At 42.1% G+C, this 22435-nt stretch overlaps 1 protein-coding gene across 4 annotated transcripts in view; it reads left to right on the top strand.

Annotated features, from left to right (window-relative positions):
- Positions 1 to 21911, top strand: part of HS3ST5 (heparan sulfate-glucosamine 3-sulfotransferase 5) — a 276592-nt gene extending 254681 nt beyond the window's left edge. For all 4 annotated transcript variants that reach the window (XM_045008681.1, XM_045008680.1, XM_045008679.1 and 1 more), the window contains 2 exons: positions 17418 to 17556; positions 20190 to 21911. In XM_045008681.1, the coding sequence (XP_044864616.1) occupies positions 17450 to 17556; positions 20190 to 21120 (1038 nt within the window). In that variant the 5' untranslated portion in view covers positions 17418 to 17449 and the 3' untranslated portion in view covers positions 21121 to 21911. The remainder of the gene's footprint in view (positions 1 to 17417; positions 17557 to 20189) is intronic.
- The last annotated feature ends 524 nt before the right edge of the window (positions 21912 to 22435 follow it).

Genomic DNA, 22435 nt, shown 5'->3' with positions numbered 1-22435 from the left:
GGAAATAATTTACCAGAGGCCATTAGTATTAACAAAGTTTCAGGCAGTGTAGTAATTATTGCTGCTATATCTAGGTCATGACGCTGCACTTGCAGAAAATGAGGTCTGCTGTGGAGATGTAAGGTAAATGGCCCATCTGAGTAGAAGGCATTGCTGCCTATAATGTGTACTGACAGCTGCCTCCGGTGAGAAACACAGTCCGCTGCTGCTATGGGGCAGGAGTAACTCTCTCCAGCACATTCCATTCCAGCAAAGCTCTTAAGCATGTTTGTAACTTCAAACATAAGAAGAGTCTCTTTCAAGTCAATGAGATTTCACACACATTTAAAGTTAAAGTTAAAGCACATGCTTTAGTGCTTCGTTGGATCTGGGCCGCGTTGCCTCATCATGAGTGCTTTGTATAGGTAAACCTGAATCAGACACAGATCACCTGCTCTCCAGCTACCAACCTTTCTCCTCTTTCACGGGAGGACTCCAAATTGGGGTGTGCCGGGGGCAGGAGTGGAATGCCTGTGCCCCTAGGTGGGCACTTCCTCAAGTGTGAGGAGGCTGGTCTGCATCAGCAGAACTCTGAGCCCCTTTCTGCAGCATACAAGACAAAGCTGAATCAGGCTGCTGCTGCAATACATCAGCCTGTTATTTTAGATGCAAAACTACAAATGCATGTTTTTTAAATGGAAATCTCCAGCAGCCACTGGTAACTAGAAATTATATCCATGTCAGTGATAGAGCAGTGTAAGAGGAAGCGGGAAGAGCCATAGCTATAGCATGAGAGTAATAGGAGAGGAAATCAACCAGAATAAACAAGATTTTCTCAAGAATATTTTTTATTTATTGGAGTGAGAAACAACGAGGTGCCTCTTTCACACACTTTAAGAGGAAGTATTTGAGAAACAGTTCTGTTCAGATACTCTTGAGATTGGGGTGCTCTGAGTGGAACTGCTTCAAAAATTACCTTCAAGGAATCTGGCTTAAAATGTGTAAGAGAGAAGCCTGTTCTAAATTTACCAGCATATCATTCAGTGAAGCACTAATGACAATTTTATGATGTGGAAAAAACCTATTTCCCACCCGATCCCTCTTTTAAAAAAAAAGGAAAAGAGAAATATTTCTTATATAAACTTTAGTTACATATTCCAATGAAACGGCAAGATTAAAAGAGTAATTAAGATTCAGGGTCAGAATGAAATTCAGTTCACATCTCAGTCCTTAACACATCATTCTGCTAAATGAGAGCGCTGAACAGAGGAAGAATTAACTGATTTCTTTTAAGTTTCGTAATTGCAAATGCAGAGTGAATATCATTCTGCAGACATGGTGCCAGAGGACAACTCAAGCTAACGAAATAATGGTAGCTATGATAAATAATTTATGCACAATATCACAAGCAGAATGAGATAAAGAAATGGAGAGCCCATTTGAAAATTTGGAATTTGCTCAGAGCTGTTCCTGCAATGATTCCCAAGAGGATGAGTAGAGATCAGTAATAAACTCTGCGACTGTGTATAATTCATAAACTTTCCTTCTGTTTTATTTTCAGCACTTACACTTTGTGGTTAACAAAGGAACAAAGAGCAAAACAATCCTGATAGATAGAAGTAGATAAGCTAGTAGTTTTCTTTCCACTTAGTCTTTTTATAAAGGGTGTCTATCTCCCCCAAAATTACAAACATATCTTCCATTAAACCTAGCACACTGAAGGGAGAACAGACTCCAGTGCTCACATCCACCGGCCTCCTTATTTTTTTATGACAGCTCTTATACTCTGAGATAATAATATAACATAAGCAATTCCTTTGATTTTTATTAATGGCAGTCTGCTGTTGCTGATGGTTATTGTTCAGGTTGGATTTGCTATGGCTTTGTTGAGTGGTGGCAAGGCAAACTGAAAGCAAACCAGTGGAATATTTTCTACAGCTGTGGCATATTTTTACACATCTCAGAATGCAAGTGAATTTTCCCCCTCCACAGCCACGTTTAAAGAAGATGCTGTTAAATTAAACAAACCTAAACATTATTTTTAAAAAAGATTGTTATTGGAATTGGTGCACACTAACAAACCTGAGAACATGTGCAATGAGAGGAGAGGGTAGCAAGGATTTATTTACCTTTGAATATGGGTGCTTTCTAACCACTACAAGAATCAATTTCATAACCGAACTTGCAAGATATGTTGTAGATCTTATTAGCTTGTTTATGTACCCATTGAAGACTTTAATTTCTACAGCTGCAAAATGAAATGGTTTCTCTTTTGAAATGTGTTTTCATTTTCATGTGCAGCAACCTCTTATCAAAGATATTTTTTCAGAGAGGATTTTGCTTTACTTGCCTAGAAATATGGGACCAGATCCTGTAGCTTACTGAGCCAAAACCTTTGCCTCGTAACGCCCCACCCTTCATGGGTATCTAAGACCCAAAATGCAGTGACCAACCTCAGCTCAGCTGTACTGGAGGACAGGAGTAGAATTCAAGGTGATCCTGATAAATTGGAGAAGGTCTGAAATCCGTAAGATTAAATTCAACAAAGACAAGTGCAAATTACTGCACTTAGGGAAGAAAAATCAAATGCACAAATATAAAATGGGTAGTAACTGGCTAGACAGGAGTACTGCAGAAAAGTATCTGGGGGTTATAGTGGATCACAAAATGAATGTGAATCAACAGTGTGATGCAGTTGCAAAAAAATGTCGTTCTGGGGTTTATTAACAGGAGTGGGGAACTGATAACAGTCTTCAAATATGTTAAGAAACTTATAAAGAGGATGGTGATTAATTGTTCTCCATGTCCACTGAAGGAAGGACAAGAAGTAATGGGCTTAATTTGCAGAAAGGGAGATTTAGGTTAGCTATCAGGAAAAACTTTCTAACGGTAAGAGTAGTTAAACACTGGAATAGGATACCAAGGGAGGTTGTGGAATCCCTGTCATTGAAGGCTTTTAAGAACAGATTAGACAAACACCTGTCAGGGATAATCTAGGTGTATTTGATTCTGACTAGGCACAGGGGGTAAACTAGATGAACTCTTGAGGTCACTTCCAGCCCTATGTTCCTAGGATTCTGTGACTGAAGTGTTGGCAACTGAGTCATGGGCGGGCTGACGTACTGGTTGGAGCAAGATTCCAGCTATCAATTAGAGCTGAATCCAGATGGGTCCAGGAGCAAAACCAAGGATCATAGCTTGGTGTCAGAAACCAAAGCCTAAGCTGAAGGGTAAACTGGACTCACAGTCAGAAGGTGTAGCGGAGGTTTGAAGGTGGGAGTAAGAAATTAGGAAGGATCTGGGGGCTGGAGCAGGAGCAGTTACAGGGTGGGGCAAGGCTGGCAACGGTGTAGGCAGAGACAGGGCCAAGCACCGCTCTAAAGTAGGAGTGCATTGAGAAGTCTCTCAACTGCTGCTTCTACTATCAGCCTGCTGACTCCTGCAATCAAGCAGGTGGTGCAGGCCCACAGAACTGTTTCTATCAGGGCCAACTGCACTGAGGGCATGTCTACACTACAGACTTAAGTCTACCTAGGTTAGGCTGACTTACAGCCCCAGCTGTAATTACCACCGTGGCTGATGTCCACACTACTCTCCTTCTCTTGGTGGTGCGTGTCCTCCCCAGGAGCACTTCCACGACTAAAGCGGGGCAGTGTGTGGGGCTGAGAGCCAGGGCTCTGAGCTAGGCTCAGCTTGCTGCACCCAGGAGTGGGGTGAGGGCCGCCATCTAGGCGTCTCACCTCCCTGCTGGGAGAAGGAAGCAGCCGCCTGGGCTTCTTGCCTCCCTGAGTAAGGAGCCAGGCAGGTGCAGCCTGGCAGGGAGCAGGAAGCTAGGGACAGGCAGGCTCCAGCGGCCCAGCTTTCTTGTCAATTTCAGGATTCCAGCATGGAGCCCTGAAATTGACAAGACAGCCAACAGCCATAGTAAGTAATGCAGTGTCTGCACAGTCACTGCCTCACCCTAACTACACCGGCACAAGCCCTATGCCTCTCGTGGAGATGGGGTTATGATGTCGGTGTAGTAGGGCACTTACATCGGCTGGACAAGGCTGTAGTGTGTTCACTGACATAATTAGGTTGATGTAAGCTGCCTTATGTCGATTTAAATGTGTAGTGTAGACCAGGTCTGACTCTGCTGCAGGGTAGGCCCCCGACAAAAGATGTTAAGACACTGAGTGTACATTTACATAGCAATTGGAGCGACGCTCCCAGCCCAGGTCGACAGACTCAGGCTAGCGGGGCTTGTGCTAGTGCTCCAAAAATATCTGCATAGACAGCACTTTGAAGCTGCTGGAGCTTGGGCTCTTGCCTAAGGAGGGGGGTTGGCCTCTGAAGCCTGAGCTCTAGGCTGAGCCACAACTTCAAAGCCGTGTCCATACAGCTATTTTTACAGTGCTAGCGTGAGCCCACTAACCCGAGTCTGTCAACTTGGGCTAGGAAGCTTGCTCAAAATGCTGTCTAGTTGTGCCCTAGGAAGCTGCACAGGGGCCTCTGTAACTATAGTGTTCTGCGGAATACGGCTACGTGCTAGCATGCTCCAGGGGCCTGATGCAATGACACTGAAATCAGTGAGTCCTGCTATTCACTTAAATGGGTGTTGGCTCAGGTGCCAACCTTGCATAGGTAATGGGGGAACTGGAAGAGGTGGTGTGGCCACATAACTTCCCAACAGCTACATAGATCCATTGACCCAAACCCTCACATGCTGGAACAAAAGGAATGGATGATATTGTACTAACCATAAGCTATAGTAGAAACTGAAAAACAGCTGCTCAGTCTGTTGCTCCACAGCCTGCCACCAAGCTGGGGAGAGGATTCCATGTCCTCAGCTCCTGTGTCGGTGCCCTGTTTAGCTGTTTCTGACTGACTATAGTTAATTTCATTAATTTCCAGCCCTCTCCCTGCTGTCATCAAATGATGAATAAATTATTCCCAAGTAAACTGATAATTTATTCTCCCAGCTCTATTGATGGTTGAATAATATTGACCTGATAAATAATTCACAATTCTTTTCCCCCCTCAACTGGCAAATAAATTATTTGTGAATGTTCTTTTATCATTTCTAGACCAGCTCTTCCAGCTGTTGAGACATATACAGGGTATTGATCAGCATGGTATCTAAACACCACATATCTAGAACCCTTGCACAAACCTACTTTTTCAGGGGAAACAGGGTTTGGCCCTAATTTAGGATTTAGGATTGTGCTTTTATTCCATATTTACTGAAAGTACAAGTATCTGTTTGGATATGAGTATTATATAAAGATGTCTGCATATAGCTCAAAGCCAATGAAAATTAAACTTTTAATTAATTTTGTGTTGATTCCGATTTTCATCCACACTCCTCTCTCTTACAACATAGTCATTACTAAGGCCATCCCATAATCCCCAAAGGAACTAGGATGTGGGTTCTGTAATGCACATGAGCCAGGAGCAGACAAAGCCAGACCAGATGGATAACTTGACTGATGTCCACTGCAAACACAGACTGCATAGCTCCAAGGTTATTCCAAGTTCCTGCATAAATTATATGAGTTTTACAGCTAGAGCCACTCTATCTTTTTCTTTTAACTGGCTCACTGCTAACTCATGCATCTTGTGTTTGATGACCATTGAGCATGGTATCGTATGCCACAGTGGCAACTGTCAGCAGGAAAGAGGATGAAGGAACTAAACCAAGCTGAAGAAATTAAATATAACAAATCACTGTGTAAATCAAGTTGTGTCACTAGCTAGCAATTCTCCTAATTCCACCAGCATCAATTGGGAGTAACGCCATTGAAATCAGTGTAAAACTGGTGTGAGAGACGAATCAGGTCCAGTTAATTTAAAGGTGTCACATGTTGATGACAGGAGAAGGATGCTTTCTTCCAATGGGGGTATATCCCCTAATGGTTTTTCAAGTGTGGCTCCCACTATCACAGTTGATCAGGAGCAGAAGAAATTACCCCTTTTGGCCTCTCTTGCCAACAGGTTTGTTCGCTTTTTTATTTAACACGGGCGCAGGAACACATCTGTCTCTCCTCCAAACTGGGGCCGTGTAAGAGAGATGATAAAGCCCCAAGGCTGTAGTAACTTTGGCAGCTTGCTCTACCGCAATGGGAGAAGGACAAATGGCTCAAGAATGGGACGGAGTACTGCTCAGGGAACAGAGAGCTCATTTGTAAGAGCTCTTGGGCACCATGAAGTTCTGTAACACCAAGCTGCAGAGATGAGCTCCCCCTTTTCCCCCCGCTCCCCATTGTTTTCCTCTTGCATGGGGCCTGAGAGCTGTCACTTGAACAGTCTGGCCCAGTGTATGAGTGTGTTCCTGGCTTTCAGAGCTTATACACCACAGAATGTCACAGATCTTTAAGTTTCAAATAGCGCTCTTAAGAGGTCTTCTCCATAGGCGCCAACTTCATGGGTACTCTGGGGCTGGAGCATCCAGAGGAAAAAAATAGTGGGTGCTCCCCCTCCCCCCCCCAGTGCCTCCCACCCACTGGTGTCAAGTATCAGAGGGGTAGCCGTGTTAGTCTGGATCTGTAAAAGCAGCAAAGAGTCCTGTGGCCTAGATCAGTCGTTCAGTCTCCGAAGGTCCAAGCCCTAGGTCAGGGCAGGCAACAAACAATAGTCTAAGGGCTCAGACCCTCAGGTAGGGGCTGAGCAAAATAAACAGTCATTTAAGCCCAAGCCCTCAGTCAGGGCGGGGCAACAAACAGTGGTTCAAGGGCTCAGACCCTCAGGCAGGGCTGAGCAAAATTAACAGTGGTTTAAGCCCAAGCCCTCACTCAGGGCGGGGCAACAAACAGTAGTTCAAGGGGCTCAGGTCCTTGAAGCAGGAGCTGAGCAGCAACAATAGTTCAGGGGCTCAGATCCTTGAAGCAGGAGCTGAGCAGCAACAATAGTTCAGGGGATCAGGTCCTTGAAGCAGGAGCTGAGCAGCAACAATAGGTGAGTCCAGACTTCTGGGTCTGAGCGCTGGGGTGAGGGGGAGACTGCCACCCGTGAGTGGGGTGGCAGGGGGGACACAGGCCCACCCACTCCTCTGCGTCCCAGCCCGGGGCCCTAACAGCAGCAGTTAGTCTGCTGCTGTGTCGGTGGGGTCCTGACCGCAACAAACCAACATCGGCTCGAAATCTGCAGTAGCCAGACTGGGGTCAGCTACCCCCAGGCTACTTCCCATCTCCCCCTCCATGGGTACCTGCTCATCGCTGGTGTCCGCAGCGGGGTCCCATACCATGGGCTCCTCGTCGTGCTGAGGGCTGGCTAGGTTGGGCTGCTCCTCCAGACACAGGTCGGGGGGACGCTCGGGCAGCTCCTCGGGGTACCGAGCTCGGGGAAGGCTCGGCCAGTCCACCTCAGGGTACCGGGCTCGGGGAAGACTCGGTCCAGCAGGAGCTCGGTCAGTAGCGTCTGTCCTCTCCGGCCGCCAGGCTGCAACTGAGTGCTGGGGCCGGGCCTTTATACTTCCTGTCCCGCCCCTTAACTTCTGGGGGGCGGGGACAGGCGGCGGTGGCTCCGCCACTGGGGCGGCTGTTCTGGCTCCTCCCTCTCAGGTGCGGCCGGGAGCCAGGCCGCCTCATTACAGGCAGGTATATATATGCAAGTAAGAAGCAGGCTAGAGATAACGAGGTTAGCTCAATCAGGGAGGATGAGGCCCTCTTCTAGCAGCTGAGGTGTGAAAACCAAGGGAGGAGAAACTGGTTTTGTAGTTGGCAAGCCATTCACAGTCTTTGTTTAATCCTGAGCTGATGGTGTCAAATTTGCAGATGAACTGAAGCTCAGCAGTTTCTCTTTGAAGTCTGGTCCTGAAGTTTTTTTGCTGCAGGATGGCTGCCTTTAAATCTGCTATGGTGTGGCCAGGGAGGTTGAAGTGTTCTCCTACAGGTTTTTGTATATTGCCATTCCTAATATATGATTTGTGTCCATTTATCCTTTTCCGTAGAGACTGTCCAGTTTGGCCAATGTACATAGCAGAGGGGCATTGCTCATCCTCCCTGATTGAACTAACCTCATTATCTCTAGCCTGATTCTTGCCTGCATATTTATACCTGCGTCTGGAAATTTCCACTACATGCATCCGAAGAAGTGGGTATTCACCCACGAAAGCTCATGCTGCAAAACATCTGTTAGTCTATAAGGTGCCACAGGATTCTAAATGGGAATTGGGCATCTAAATCCCCTGGCACCACTGCAAATCCCAGCCTAACTTTGCCCATCCCTGCACAAGCAGAGTGAACATGTCTTGTCTCATGCTGTTTTTCTTTGTCTGATCCATAGGTGATATTTATTTCCTGTGTTGTGCTCGTTTATAATTTTTAATGAGGGGAAAACACAGTTAGCCTCGAGAAATAATTATATTTTTCTGCAAAAAGGAGTGTGTAAGTGAGTGAGCAAGTTATTTATAGACAGAAATACTTTATTTGCCTTGTCATGCCTTCATTTTTCCACGTTTGGCAGATATATTTCTTTAAATGCACCATGCAAGCAGTGAAAGGGTCATACTGAAAGATTATGTGCAGGTTAAAGCTGATTCCACACTTCAAATCCACCCTGACTGAGCAGAAGTATTTACTGGTTTGTGTTGACAAAAAAAGAGGCCACTTCCTCCTCATGGTAGTGCCTTGGAGCCCCAGTCATAGATCAGGACTAGGGTGACCAGATGTTCCGATTTTATAGGGACAGTCCCGATTTTTGGGTCTTTTTCTTATATAGGCTCCTATTACCCCCCCACCCCCTGTCCCAGTTTTTCACATTTGCTGTCTGGTCACCCTAGATCAAGACCCCATTATACTAGGTGCAGGATAGACACAGAACAAACAAATGGTCCCTGCCCCCAGAGGACTTACAATGTAAATATAAGACACGAGACAACAGATGGATACAGACAGATGGGGGAACACAAGGAAGCAGTGAGACAACATTGGTCAGCAGGATAGGTGGTGGTGTCAGCACAGCAGCAGCCTAGCTACTGTCAACTTTTTTGTAGCAAAAGACAGTTTGAAGGAGAGATTTGAAGGTGGATAACGAGGTAGATTTGCAGGTGCTTACAGATAGCTCCTCTCAAGTGTGAGGGGCAGCATGGGAGAAAGCACAAAGATTCTTGTTTGAAAATTTAACAAGTGGACAACGGAGGTTGGCATCATTGGTAAATGGGAAGCAAGTGTTGACATCTTGAATGAGTGAATGAGAGATGATGGGCTGGATGGAGATAGGCCGGGAAGAGCCTTGAAAAAGAAGACAAGAATTTTATGTTTGATAACATAGAGAAGGGGGCAATGCAAGGAAGGGTGACATGGTCAAAACGATGGGCTAGTAGAATTATCTTTGCAGCAGCATTCTAAATGGATATGAGATGCAAGATTGCGTTTGTCAAGGCCAGAGAGCAGGATGCTGTAGTAATTGAGATGCGAGATGATGAGAGCATGGATGAGAGTTTTAGCTGTCTGGATCTGGGTAGGAAAGGCTATGTCTTAGCGATGTTATGTAGAAAGGAACAGCAAGATTTAAACATAGCCTGGATATGAGAACCTAGATGGAGGTCCAAGTTGAAGATGAAGCTTACGGGTTATGGGTCTGAGTGACAGACAGCATGGTGGCGTTGTCCATAGTAGTCAAGGAAGCAGGCGAGGTGGGGTGAGATTAAGAGCTCTGTTTTAACCATGTTGAGTTTGAGCTGATGGCTAGACATCCATGAGGAGATGTCAGAGAGACAGGCTGAGATCTTAGTTTGGACAGGTCTGGAGTACAGAGGTAGATCTGTGAGTCGTCAGCATATAGATAATAGTTAAATTTGTGATTATGGGTGAGATTACCCAAAGATAAGGTGTAAAAAATAAAGATAAGAGGAAGAACAGAAGAGAACCAAGGAAGAGAAAGGGAACTCCTACAGGAAGCTGAAGGAGTGTGAGAAGGATCCTCCAAAGGACATACTGAAGGTGCAATTAGAGAGGTAGGAGGAGAGCCAGGAGAGGACAGAGTCAAGCCAAGGAAGAATAAGATTTCAAGAAGAGCATGGTAAAGACTTGTCTGCACTGGGTTTTTGCACAGGGCAGCTACACTGGTATAACTGCACCGATGCAAACCCCAACTTGTACATGTGCTGCACTGCTCCAAAAAAGTGGTTTGCACCAATGTGTCTTACCTTGGTTTAAAAACTGGGGTAAAGCCCCACCGGTGCAAGTCACTTTTTATACTGTTGCAGTACATCTACAACAGGGGTTCTCAGCAGTGCAGCTACATTACTGTAGCTATGCCAGTGCAAAAAGCCCCAGTGTAAACAAGGTCTGAGATTAGGTAGCAAAGACAGCGTGAGATTTACCAACCTTCTTTTGTGCAGCATGCTTCTACATGCATGAGTCTGTGTAAATAAATAAATAAATAATCCCATAGCCTGGAATTTTTACACATTGATAAAGCAGCACAGGGAAAATCTACTTGTAAATTTCAACTGGGAGTGTAGTCTACTGGCAAAACATATTTCCAGCATGAATGGCTCTTTGCTGATGGTTTCTACGTCAATGCTTCTAACTGCTTTTAATATTTTGAATTCCAGTGAATGCCAAGCTCTCTCCTTATTTAGATAAAATGGGCTTCACCGTCTTCAAAATAGCTAAGAGGGTGATTAGTTTAAATATTTTCCAAAGATTTAATTAATAGAAGAGCATCCAAGTTTCAGCTAAGAAGTCTTATTTAAGATATGAAAATATTATTCAGGGATAGGCAGTTTTGACAGAAAAATAATAATTTTAGAGCAGTTATCTATGCACATTGTTCAAAGCAGTGGAAGAAAACAATTTTTTTAATTTTAAAAATTGCTAATGAGGTGCTATGTTCTGACACCTTTAATCACACTAAGTAGTACCTTATTCAGCGAGTAGTCCCTATCGAGACCATTCATGAAGTAACTATCAATATAGAATCATACAAAAGTGGGACTGGAAAGGACCATGACAAGTTATCTACTCCAATCCCCTGAACTCAGGGAGGACTAAGAATTTCCTAGTCCATCACTTACAGGTGTTTGCCTAATCTGTTCTTAAAAATCCACAGTGATGGAGATTCCACAATTTCTGTAGGTAATTTCTTCCAGTGTTTAATTATCCTTACAAATAGGAAGTTTTTCCTAATGTCTAACCTAAATCTTCATTTCTGCAATTTAAGTCCATTACTTCTTGTCCTGTCCTCAGTGAATAAAGAGATTTATCACCCCCCTCTTTATAACAACTTTTTACATACAGTCTTCTGTTGTCCAGACTAAACTATTTTTTTCAGTCTTTCCTCATAGGCCATGTTCTCTGGACTTTAATCATTTTGTGGTTCTCTTCTGGACTTTTTCCAAATTGTCTACATCTTTCCTGAAGTGTAGCTGAGGCCTTATAGGTGCTGAGTAGAGTGGAAAAAATATTTTTCATGTCTTGCTTACATCACTCCTTCTAATATATTGATGAATGATGTTCATGGAGGCTAGGTCCATCAATGACTATTAGCCAAGATAGTCAGGGATGCAACCTCATGCTCTGGGTGTCCTTAAACCTCTGACTGCCAGAAGTTGGGAGTGGACAACAGGGGATGGATCACTCAATAATTGTCCTATTCTGTTCATTCCCTCTGACGCATCTGGCCACTGTCAGAAGACAAGATACTGGGCTAGATGGACCATTGTTCTGACCCAGTATGGCCGTTCTTATGTTCTTATCAACTGCCCTTTGATGAAAAATACTGTTACTACTCATCATATGTGTAGTAGTTCTCTGTTAATGCAATTCACCAGCTTCAGTAATGTTGCTATAGTTTAATTGCTCAGACATGGGCACCTGTGGAATGGGTGCAAGGAGAATGCTACACTTGCTGCTCAGCTTGATTCCATACTAGGTCTGCTTACCAGCCACTCAGCACAAAGTGGGTGTTTAGAGTAGGCCAAGGGAGGGGCAGGTCATAGCTAGTGTGTCTGCCATTATGTGCATCCAGGGATCACACACCCTCATATAGGAGGGGTTGCAGCCATTATTCCAACCCAGGCAATGAAGGGGATCAAAAACTGTTCTACAGCATGTGCACTTATGAGGGGAGTGGATTCTTTCCCTTTCCGGCCACCATATAGCTCCTCCCACAAAACCAATCTACTTGAGGTGTATGAATTTTACTCACAGTGAACAACTCGCGGAGCTGTGTGTCTTTATAATTAAAAGAACACAGAAAGTGAAAGGAGAGAGAAAAAGGTATTAAGGACTTTGTTCCATTTCTTATTAACCACATTTTAAACTATCAATAGATTCAAAGATCTGTCTGTAATATAGCCATGTTGGTCCCAGGATACTACCTCACCCACCTTGTCTCTGTAATATATGTAGGCAGATATTTATTGGTCAACAGATGACCCCTGCTGGTGTGCAAAATATCTGTTTTAGCTAATTTATAAATATGATACAAAGAAATCCTTTTTAACAATAATAGTTAAATTTCTTTCCTTCTTTCATCATGAAAAATGCTGATGTTTTTTCATTACATATTTTGAAATTTTATACCACTTCTTATGTGTCATGACTGTTTCATGAAAAGCCTTTGCTTATTTCATTGTGATTAAATCCATCTCTCTGCATATCTATCTAAATATATGGGTATGTCTATACTATAATAGCCTATATGAATATATGCAATAATATCATATAGAAGGGTAAGGGCTTGGTCTGTAAGTATAATTTTGTGATGTTCAAATTTGCCTTTGGCACAAATTCTTGAGCTCAGTTTTATCTAAGGCCTTACACTATGCCATCAACATAATATCTAAGACCTCACAAGATTTTAAATACTAAACACAAAATCTCTCTCTTCCATTCCCAATAGGTAGGAGTAGTTTGCTTGGATTTTAATTTCCTCAAAATTATTGAGGAAGGCTAATCTGCAGCAATGGGATTTGCATTTTGGTCTGAAACTGCTGAGGTTCTCTCTTGTGATAGGAACTTCCCCACTCATGGTCCAGTTGCTGGGACAATTCTGTCTGCTACATTCATTCTCCTAGTTGTAAACAGTTCCATTCTCTCATTGTAATGTAGCTGTCATGGGATTTTGTGGTCACAACGGGAGAGTGCTCCTTCAGGTGGACATGGACAGGGAGGGCTTTGATTATAAAGGTATTTCCCAAACATCCTCTGTGATAAAGACTGATGTAGAAAAATCATTTAACTTCTCTACAAAGTTCTTATTTGTTCCCTTTACTTCCTGGGGGAACCACCACTTTTCTTGCAGGTTTCCTGCTTCTGATATATTTAACCCACTTATTGTTAGTTGTTTTTATGACGTCAGTTGGTTACTCTTAAAGATCCTGCTGAGCCGTGCTAATTTATATTTTAATTGTCACAATTTATGCTTCTTTCTGTAGCTTCCAATAACAAATTCTGAAAGACACTTGTTTGGTTCAAATAGCCTCTTGTGTCTTTCCACTTTGCCATATCTCCTTTCTTATCTTCCTGTTTTCTTTTTAGTTGAGGGTGTGCATACTTTTAGAGACTACACAGCTTCCATGGAATCTGAGGGTATTAATTTCTTTACTTTCAAAAGTTAAGTGCTGCTATATTAAGTTTTTGTAACATTCCTGTCTGAAGGATTTTTTACCTCAATTGTATTTTGGTTGGTATTACTTAGTGGTTTAACTATAACTAATTCTTGAACCCATTCCTCTGTTGCATAGGACTACAAATAACTTTTATATGCTTTACAACTAGTTATTCCAAGATGCAGTCATTTCAGATGTCAAGAAATTACTTCTCTAAACCTTGTTCCATTGTAAAAATCATGGTGGTGATATTTATTTAACTACTTCCCAGTACTTTTTTCAGGTGTAACTGTAATTTTATGGAGAGGGTTTTAGAAGCCTAATCCAAAACTCACTGCATTCAAGTCAGCAGCAGTAGACTTTGAATCAGGCTCAGAAAGTGCTAACATACTGCTGAACTAGTCACCAGCAGAGGGGGAATAGAACTCTTGGGTTTCTAGGGGCTGGTCTACACTAAGGGGGAAAATCGATATAAGATACGCAACTTCAGCTACGTGAATAACGTAGCTGAAGTCGAAGTATCTTATATCGATCACTTACCCGTCCTCACGGCGCGGGATCGATGTCCGGGGCTCTCCATGTCGACTCCGCCACCGCCGTTCGCGGTGGTGGAGTTCCGGAATCGATACGAGCGCGTTCGGGGATCGATATATCGCGTCTAGATGAGACGCGATATATCGATCCCTGAAAAATCGATCGCTACCCGCCGATACGGCGGGTAGTGAAGACGTAGCCTCGGTCTATGCTTCTGAGTTACATGAGGTTTAAGGAGCTACAAGTGCTTTCATCACCATCACTATCCAGAGCTTCCTGATGTACTTACAAGACGAGATTTATAAATTAATTATTAATTCTGTTTTCCATACTAACAATGGTCTTCACACTGTTAAAAAAAATAATAAATAAAGACGTGCTTCCTGTTCAAATGAATTTGTGAGCCAAAAGGCAGACAAAGATTAGACAGCAGTGTACCATTCAGAGGAAGGAAATCACTTTGAAATGATTTTTAAAACTAAATTGGAGTTCTGATGGTGTCACGTGAATTAGCATTTTCAGGCATTGCTAGAAGCGGGATTTTAGGGCTTTAAGGGGCAAATGTTCTCTGCTCTAACTCTACTGATGTCAAGGGAGTTACAGCAGGAATTAATTTGGCCTTCAACGTTTTTGAAAATTTATATTATGCCTGATTTCTTCACAGTGCTCCTAACATTCAAAGCTACAGTACACTGAGCAGAAAAACCTAATAACAAAGACTGTTATGCTTGTGTTCTCTCCTCCCCCTGCAAGTTTCTAAGCTGATTGAGCAAAGAAACATAAAAGACGAAACTGTTACTTGTGCACAAAAAAGGTCAGCTCTTATAACTTCAAAACTACTGAACCAATTTCCTTCAAATTTGGCTGGTTCCTTTGGTCTCAAGGAGATCTGCAAAAAACAAATCCAGTATGAGCAAAACTCGTTCTACTCTTTAGATAGGCATGCACCACATTTCTGATAGAAATATATGGATAAAGTGGGATTTTTATTTTAATACATGCAAAACTCAAAACTGGCTGGACAAATTTTCATGAAAACTTTAAAAATAAATCACCTCTGAGCTGAAAGAAATTCACCCCAAATGAATATGTTTGCAAACATTATAAGTAATTCATAAGTGGTGGAATGGGAATGGGGTGTATGTGTGAAATGTAAATACGTAAGCTGCCATTATATTTCATCCTGGTTGGTAATGGATGCAACTGTTTCCTCTATAACTCTCTCTTGCACAAACACACAAAACTGGTACAAACATTTTAAAGAAATTGTGAATCCCAATAAGCCTCTTAACATATACACACACACACATTAGATAGATAGATAGATAGATGTGTGTGTGTGTTAAGGACAACATGATTACTGAAAGAATGAGACCCTATGGAATCTATGTTCAGGAGCCAAGTTATCTGTAATTTAATTTTCCTATGTCCTGCATAGCTCCATAATCACGGAAAGGCCTGCAGATATGACTTAACATGACTAATCCATTGGGATCCAAGTGGCTAGACAAGGGAGGACATTTGGACTATGTCTTATTCTCATATGGGGAGGATCGTGTATGTTTCTTGAGAGCTGAAATTCAGAACCAATTACTGTAATACTGAAACCTTTCTTTTATCTACAGAAAGCAGCAGTGTAGGATTTAAGACTGTAAATCTATGGAAATTTGCTCTCATTATCATCATTATTTCTTGCCCCTCACCTATTCCTTATTAAAGGAATTTAATTAAAGTAGTAATTAGTAATAATGAATCTACACAGAGATGTAGTATCTGTATATTTTTTCCTCACTTTTAAATTGTTCACATATTAAGCTCCAGCTATGGATTGTCTGCACTGCTTAAAATCTAAAATTCGTTATTTTGGGAGCATTTTTGTGTTTAATTTTGAAAGGCTAGGAAAAAATATAATAATAAAAAAAAAGGAAAGAGGAAAGATGGTTTTGTGGTTACGACACTAGGCAGCAACTCAAACTTAAGTTCAATTCCCATCTGTGCTATAGATTTCTTCTGTGACCTTGGGCAAATCAGTGAATCTCTCTGTACTGTCGTTCCCCATCTCTTTTTTCCCTAAGGGAACAATAATACTTCCTTTGTAAACTCTTCAGGGCAGGGACTCGCTCTTACTCTGTGTTTGTGCCGTGCCTAGCACTATACAGCCATGATCTTAGGACTATTATTGTGGGGCTCCTGTCGTATAAATAAGAAATAATTCAGTACTACAGGCTAAATGAAGGCTTGGAGCCATGATCTGCTCCTATATCTTTACCAGACTTTATTATTATTATTTATTAGCATTACAGAAGCACCTTAAGGTATGTCTACAAAGCCCACGTCAGCGAACCGCCCAGCCTGGGCTGACAGACTCGGGGCAGCGGGACTTGCTCCAGCACACTAAGTATAGCTCTATAGGCAGCACTTTGAACATACTGCTTGGGCTGGAGGTTGGGGCTTGAAGCCCACCCCCCTCCCTAGCATTCAAAGCCCGAGCTCCAGCCTGAGCCAAAACTTCAAAGCGCTGTCTATTTTAAGAGTGGTAGTGCAAACCTTGCTGCCCCAAGTCTGTCAGCCCAGATTGGGAGGCTGGCTGCTACAAGCTGTGCAGATGTACCAGTAGACACTTCAATCAGGATCAGGTTCCTATTGTAATAGGCTATGTACAGACACTTAATGAGAGACAGTCTGTGCCCCCAAAGGGTTTACCAGCTAAACAGACGAGACAGGCAAAGATACATAGGGAGAAGAAGTGACTTGCTTTCCTGACTCCCAATCAGGGGCGGCTCTATGTTTTTTGCCGCTCCAAGCACGGCAGTCAGGTGGCCTTTGGTGGCATGCCTGTGGGCGGTCCTCTGGTCAAGCTGATTCGGTGGCGTTTCTGCGGGTGATCTGCCGGTCCCGCACCTTCGGCGTACCTGCTGCCGATTCGTCACTGAAGCCACGGGACCGGCGGGCCTCCTGCAGAAACGCTGCCGAAGGCTGCGTGACTGCCACCCTCATGGCGACCGACATGCCACCCCCCGCGGCTTACCACTCCAGGCACGTGATTGCTGTGCCGGTGCCTGGAGCCACCCCTACTCCCAATCCCCAGGTTCTAGCCACTGGACACTGCCTCTCCGAGTAATGGTGAACATAGTTAAACTGGCTATTAAATAGCAAGTTCCACTTCCTAGATATGTTGCTTGGCTTTATTATGAGTGGCAGAAAAAGAGCAAAATAAACAAGTTTTTTCTAATACCAATGCCGCTTGAAAAGATTTTTGCAAGTAAGGCTTAATCACTTGTAAGAATTGATTGCCTGCCTGTTAATAAACATTAGCCAGTGTATTGCCACTTGCTGATGAGTGGTTTATGTGTTCTGGTCCCTGCAGACTGAAGAAGTCCTGAAGATTGATGGAGGGCCATGCTATTCAAACAGCAGGCGTTGCTGAGACAGAAGCTCTTTGTGCTAGGCAGCCTTGCTATTGGAAGTCTCCTATATCTAGTTGCCAGAGTTGGGAGCTTGGATAGGTAAGTAATTAAACAACCAGGCATAAGTCACAGTCTTAATTATAAATGGATCTGGATTTATTAATTATAACTGGGGTTTTTTTCTCCTCTTTTGCTTAAAATGTATAGATCTCCAAATGTATAGATTTTCCTACTGATGTATAGAAAGACTATCCACCTTAATATTGATTTTCATTATTTCTTCCTCCTTTTTGTGGGCAGGGAATGGGAAAAGGGAGAGAGGTGCTGCTTGTCCAAGTCAAAGTATTTTTATCTGTCTATTTGTATTCTGTGTGCATTGGTGCTTGTTTTCAGAGGAGGAATAAAGCAGCATACAGTACAAATGTCATTACAGTAGCTCATTTTTGTATGTGTGCATCTGTGCGTTGACCTCTAGTCTCAGCAAAACAGTTATGATGTATTTATGTATCTTCTTTTCTAAATTTACAGAAAAGCAATTAATGTGCGACAGTGGTAGTTAAAATTATGTATGAGCCTGCAGAGTTGCTTATCGAGTTTTGAATCCTATTGCACGTGAAAGATTGCTGCAGGGTTTGAGAATTTTTAACTATGTTAATTAGCCATGATGTTCTGGAGCTGAATGCACCAGACAAGGAGGTTGTGTCTGCAAGTGATTTCTTTGAGAGCAGTGGAAAATTCACAGAGAGGAATTTAGAGAGTATTTGGCACTCTTGACCAGGCACACTCTTGAGAAACTATTTGGGATGTAACAGACCTATCCCTAACAGCTGATAATGTCTTTGAGACCTAAGAACAACGTGGGATTGCTTTGATATATGCCAGCTTTGGAAGCATGACTGAAAACAGAGCTTGGAGTTCCCTGTGGGTAAGGCCTAGGTCTGAACAGATTGGGGTTGTGTACACAGGTCTATGCCAATGACCCTGCTCACCCCTTACCCTGGGAAAATATGGCCGAAGTGTAAAACTGTGACATGCTTCTATTCAAAATAGCTAGAGCATGTAAAACTGCATAGGAACAACATGGGAACTGCAATATCAAATCAGACTACTGGCCAACCTGGGCCCCATCCCTATGTGGTGTTGATGCTTTCCAAGGTGTTTAGGTCCCTTCCTCTTCCATTCACTTCAGTCCCACTATTGAGGAAGGCATTCAGTGCTATCAGGTGGACTCAGTGCCTCACAGGATCAGACCCCTAAGCTGGTATCTTGCCTTCAGCTGTGACCAATGCTTGATGTTTCAGAGGAGGTTAAAACTATAGATAGCCAATTATGTGATTCTGTAGGTGGGGTAAAAATTCCTTCTTGACTCCTTCAGGAGTTTGTCTTATGCCCTGAGGCATGAAATGTAATTAACAAACCTGAGCCATTCTTTCTGGGTGACAGATCTGAGGAACTGTCCTAAATTGAGGAATCATTAGAGGAGGTTTTGAAACAAATTGATAAACTAAACAGTAATAAGTCTCCAGGACCTGATGGTATTCACCCAAGAGTTCTGAAGGAACTCAAATGTGAAATTTCAGGACTACTAACTATCATATGTAACCTATCATTTATATCAGCTTCTGTACCAAATGACTGGAGGATAGCTAATGTGATGCCAATTTTTAAAAAGGGCTCCCGACGTGACCTGGCAACTAAAGGCCAGTAAGCCTCACTTCAGTACTGGTCAAATTTGCATGGGGCAAAAACACAAGAGTCTGCTCATTAGAGCACATATCCCTCCAGAGGCTGGACTAGAACCCAGGATTACTGAGTTTTACTATTCCTCTGCTATCAGCAAATAGCTGTGAAATCTGCAGGCAAACTGTGCTGTCTCATCCTCAAGTGCGGATCCACATGGAGGATGACAACATACTACTGCTATTAGACCCACTATTACTTCAAGTGACAGAAGTCTCTGCAGTGATTCTAAAGGTTCCTATTCTGCAGATGAACCACGTGGGTGTCAATTTGATGCCACATGATGGAAATTCTGCTTTTTCAGTTTGCTTTTTAATAAAAACCTAGTAAGTCACCCCCCCCCATTATTAGCAATCTGTAAAATATTATATAAACATATAAATAATGACTATCACAATGCGCACACACTTAATTCTGGCATTTTCTAACTTTTCAGTGCTTGACTTTGCAACCTTAATAATGCTCTATTAATATGTGGGGCAGGGGTGTTGTGTAATACTCATCTATAGATATAGCTAAAGATAGATATTATGTGCAAACTTGAACATTAGTGTTTTCAGGGATTATGATGTATTCTGTAGCATGGAATCCTGACAATTGTCTCATTATTCCATATCTTAGGTTATTAATAGCATTTTGAAAGCATAAATACCTTAAATGACAAGATATTATTTCCAAAAATAGTACTACACATCAGGATTCTGGAATCAGTTTGTTTGTTTCAGGATTTTCTACTAAAAGCACATTGCCCAGATCTGTCAAATATCTAGTTGTAAAGCAGGTGCTAATATGACCCAGGCCACTTGTTTTTCTTGTGCTGTGAACATGCTGCTATCAATTAAGAGCTTGATGAATAGGAATTTGGAAGAAAATTAAAAATGCCACAGATTGTCTGCCCTGTTTAATAAAACGTGGATTAAATTTAAATTTGCAAACATATGTTCATTATGGTTTACAACAGGACAAAATCTCATCTGTTTTCTTGATTTCAGGCTGCAGCCCATTTGTCCCATTGATGGTCGATTTCGATCCCATGGCCAAGATGAGATCCCACTCCGAGCTCTGCAGTTCAAGCGTGGGCTGCTACATGAGTTCCGTAAGGGCAATGCCAGTAAAGAGCAAATCCGACTTCACAATTTGGTTCAGCAGCTCCCTAAGGCCATTATAATTGGGGTGAGGAAAGGAGGCACCCGTGCACTGCTTGAGATGCTGAACCTCCATCCTGCAGTGGTCAAAGCTTCTCAAGAAATTCACTTCTTTGATAACGATGAGAACTATGCCAAGGGTATTGAATGGTACAGGAAAAAAATGCCTTTTTCTTACCCTCATCAAATAACAATTGAGAAAAGCCCTGCATATTTTATCACAGAGGAGGTACCTGAAAGGATTTATAAAATGAACTCATCCATCAAATTACTGATCATTGTCAGGGAACCCACAACAAGAGCTATTTCTGATTACACTCAGGTGCTGGAGGGGAAGGAAAGAAAGAATAAAACCTACTACAAATTTGAGAAGCTGGCTATTGATCCTAATACCTGCGAAGTGAACACTAAGTATAAGGCAGTGAGAACCAGCATCTACACAAAACATCTGGAGAGATGGTTAAAATACTTTCCAATCGAGCAGTTTCATATTGTAGATGGAGATCGGCTCATTACAGAACCATTGCCAGAACTGCAGCTGGTGGAGAAGTTCCTAAATCTTCCTCCAAGGATAAGTCAGTACAATTTATACTTCAATGCCACCAGAGGGTTTTACTGCTTGCGATTTAACATTGTCTTTAACAAGTGCCTGGCGGGTAGCAAGGGACGCATTCATCCAGAGGTGGATTCCTCTGTCATTACCAAATTGCGCAAATTCTTTCACCCTTTTAATCAAAAATTTTACCAGATCACTGGGAGGACATTTAACTGGCCCTAAACTAAATTTCGTACAACACTATGTGTTGCACCTGGAGACAAGCAGTAATGTCTCTTCTAGAGTAAAAATATGCACTTTTCATAGACACAACTATCAAACTAACTTTTTTTCATGCATACGTGTACATATGCAGTGTGTGACCAAATATAAGGTGGGATCAATTTTTCTACAGAGTAGTAACTAACATAACTTTACTCTCTACATAGTTGCATCATTTTAAGCTATACAAATAAAGGACAAGGTAGTATTTAGGGGAATAAATTCAGATACTGTGCAAAAGGGTCAGTGTTCCTCTTGTTCAATAAAATTTCTTATGTGACACATTTATAGACCCAGACAGAATGTTAGTTTAGAACATGCAAATTCACCTTGGAATTGTGTGTAGCTGTGAGGGTATATTGGAAAGTATAACATTCAGGCTATATTAAGTATGCACCTTGCTAAAGGAATACTGACACTTTAAATACAATGATGAATTGTTACAGTGAAACTGGATAATACTATTTTCTTATTATTTGAAAAGAATATCCTATCTCGTACAAACAACATTGGTTCAAAGTTTCTGTAGTGAGTTTGCACTATTGTTTAATTGTATGGACCATGGTGTCACTTGTAGCATGTCAATCATGTGTCAAAAAAATCAAATAATTTTTTCTTCTATGCTTGTGTGTCAACAAAGAGAAACATCATGTATATAGTGTATATTGTTTGTAAATACTGGTTTCACACTAAGTAATTCTATTTTGTAAACTGAATATGGCTATTTAATTTATTGTGAAAATTAAATTTATTGTGGTATTTAAAAATGGAATGGATTAAAATTACTATATGTGCAACTATTTTCCACCTTCTGCTGTCTGATGTATATTGGTGTGATCCCAGAGGCAAAAGTGTGTGTGTGTGTGTGTGTGTGTGTGTGAGAGAGAGAGAGAGAGAGAGAGAGAGAGAGAGAGAGGGAGAGAGAGAGAGAGAGAGACTTGCACTTGTAAACCTGATTTCTGGACAGTTGAGAAAACTGATATATGAGTTGAAGTTGAGTTTATTAAAAAACTCAACCATCTGGAAATCTGGTGTAATACACACCTCAAAGAACATTATTGCTGTTCAGTTACAACGCTTTGCAATAATTAATTCAGTTGCAGTTGCCCATGAGGGTGAAAGATGTCTATAACCAGGTATATCAGAAGAGCAAAGCAGTCATTAAAAAATGAAATGACAGCGAGACAAACAGGCTTAGAAGAAATCAAAGAAAACATTTGTGGTATTTCTGCTTTTAAGTGAAAATATATAGGTTTGCCTAGAAACAAACAAGCCA

The sequence above is a fragment of the Mauremys mutica genome, chromosome 3 (genome assembly GCF_020497125.1).
Source record: "Mauremys mutica isolate MM-2020 ecotype Southern chromosome 3, ASM2049712v1, whole genome shotgun sequence".
NCBI lineage: Eukaryota > Metazoa > Chordata > Testudines > Geoemydidae > Mauremys > Mauremys mutica.
Note: the sequence above shows the minus strand (reverse complement) of the source record. Positions and strands in the feature narration are given on the sequence as shown.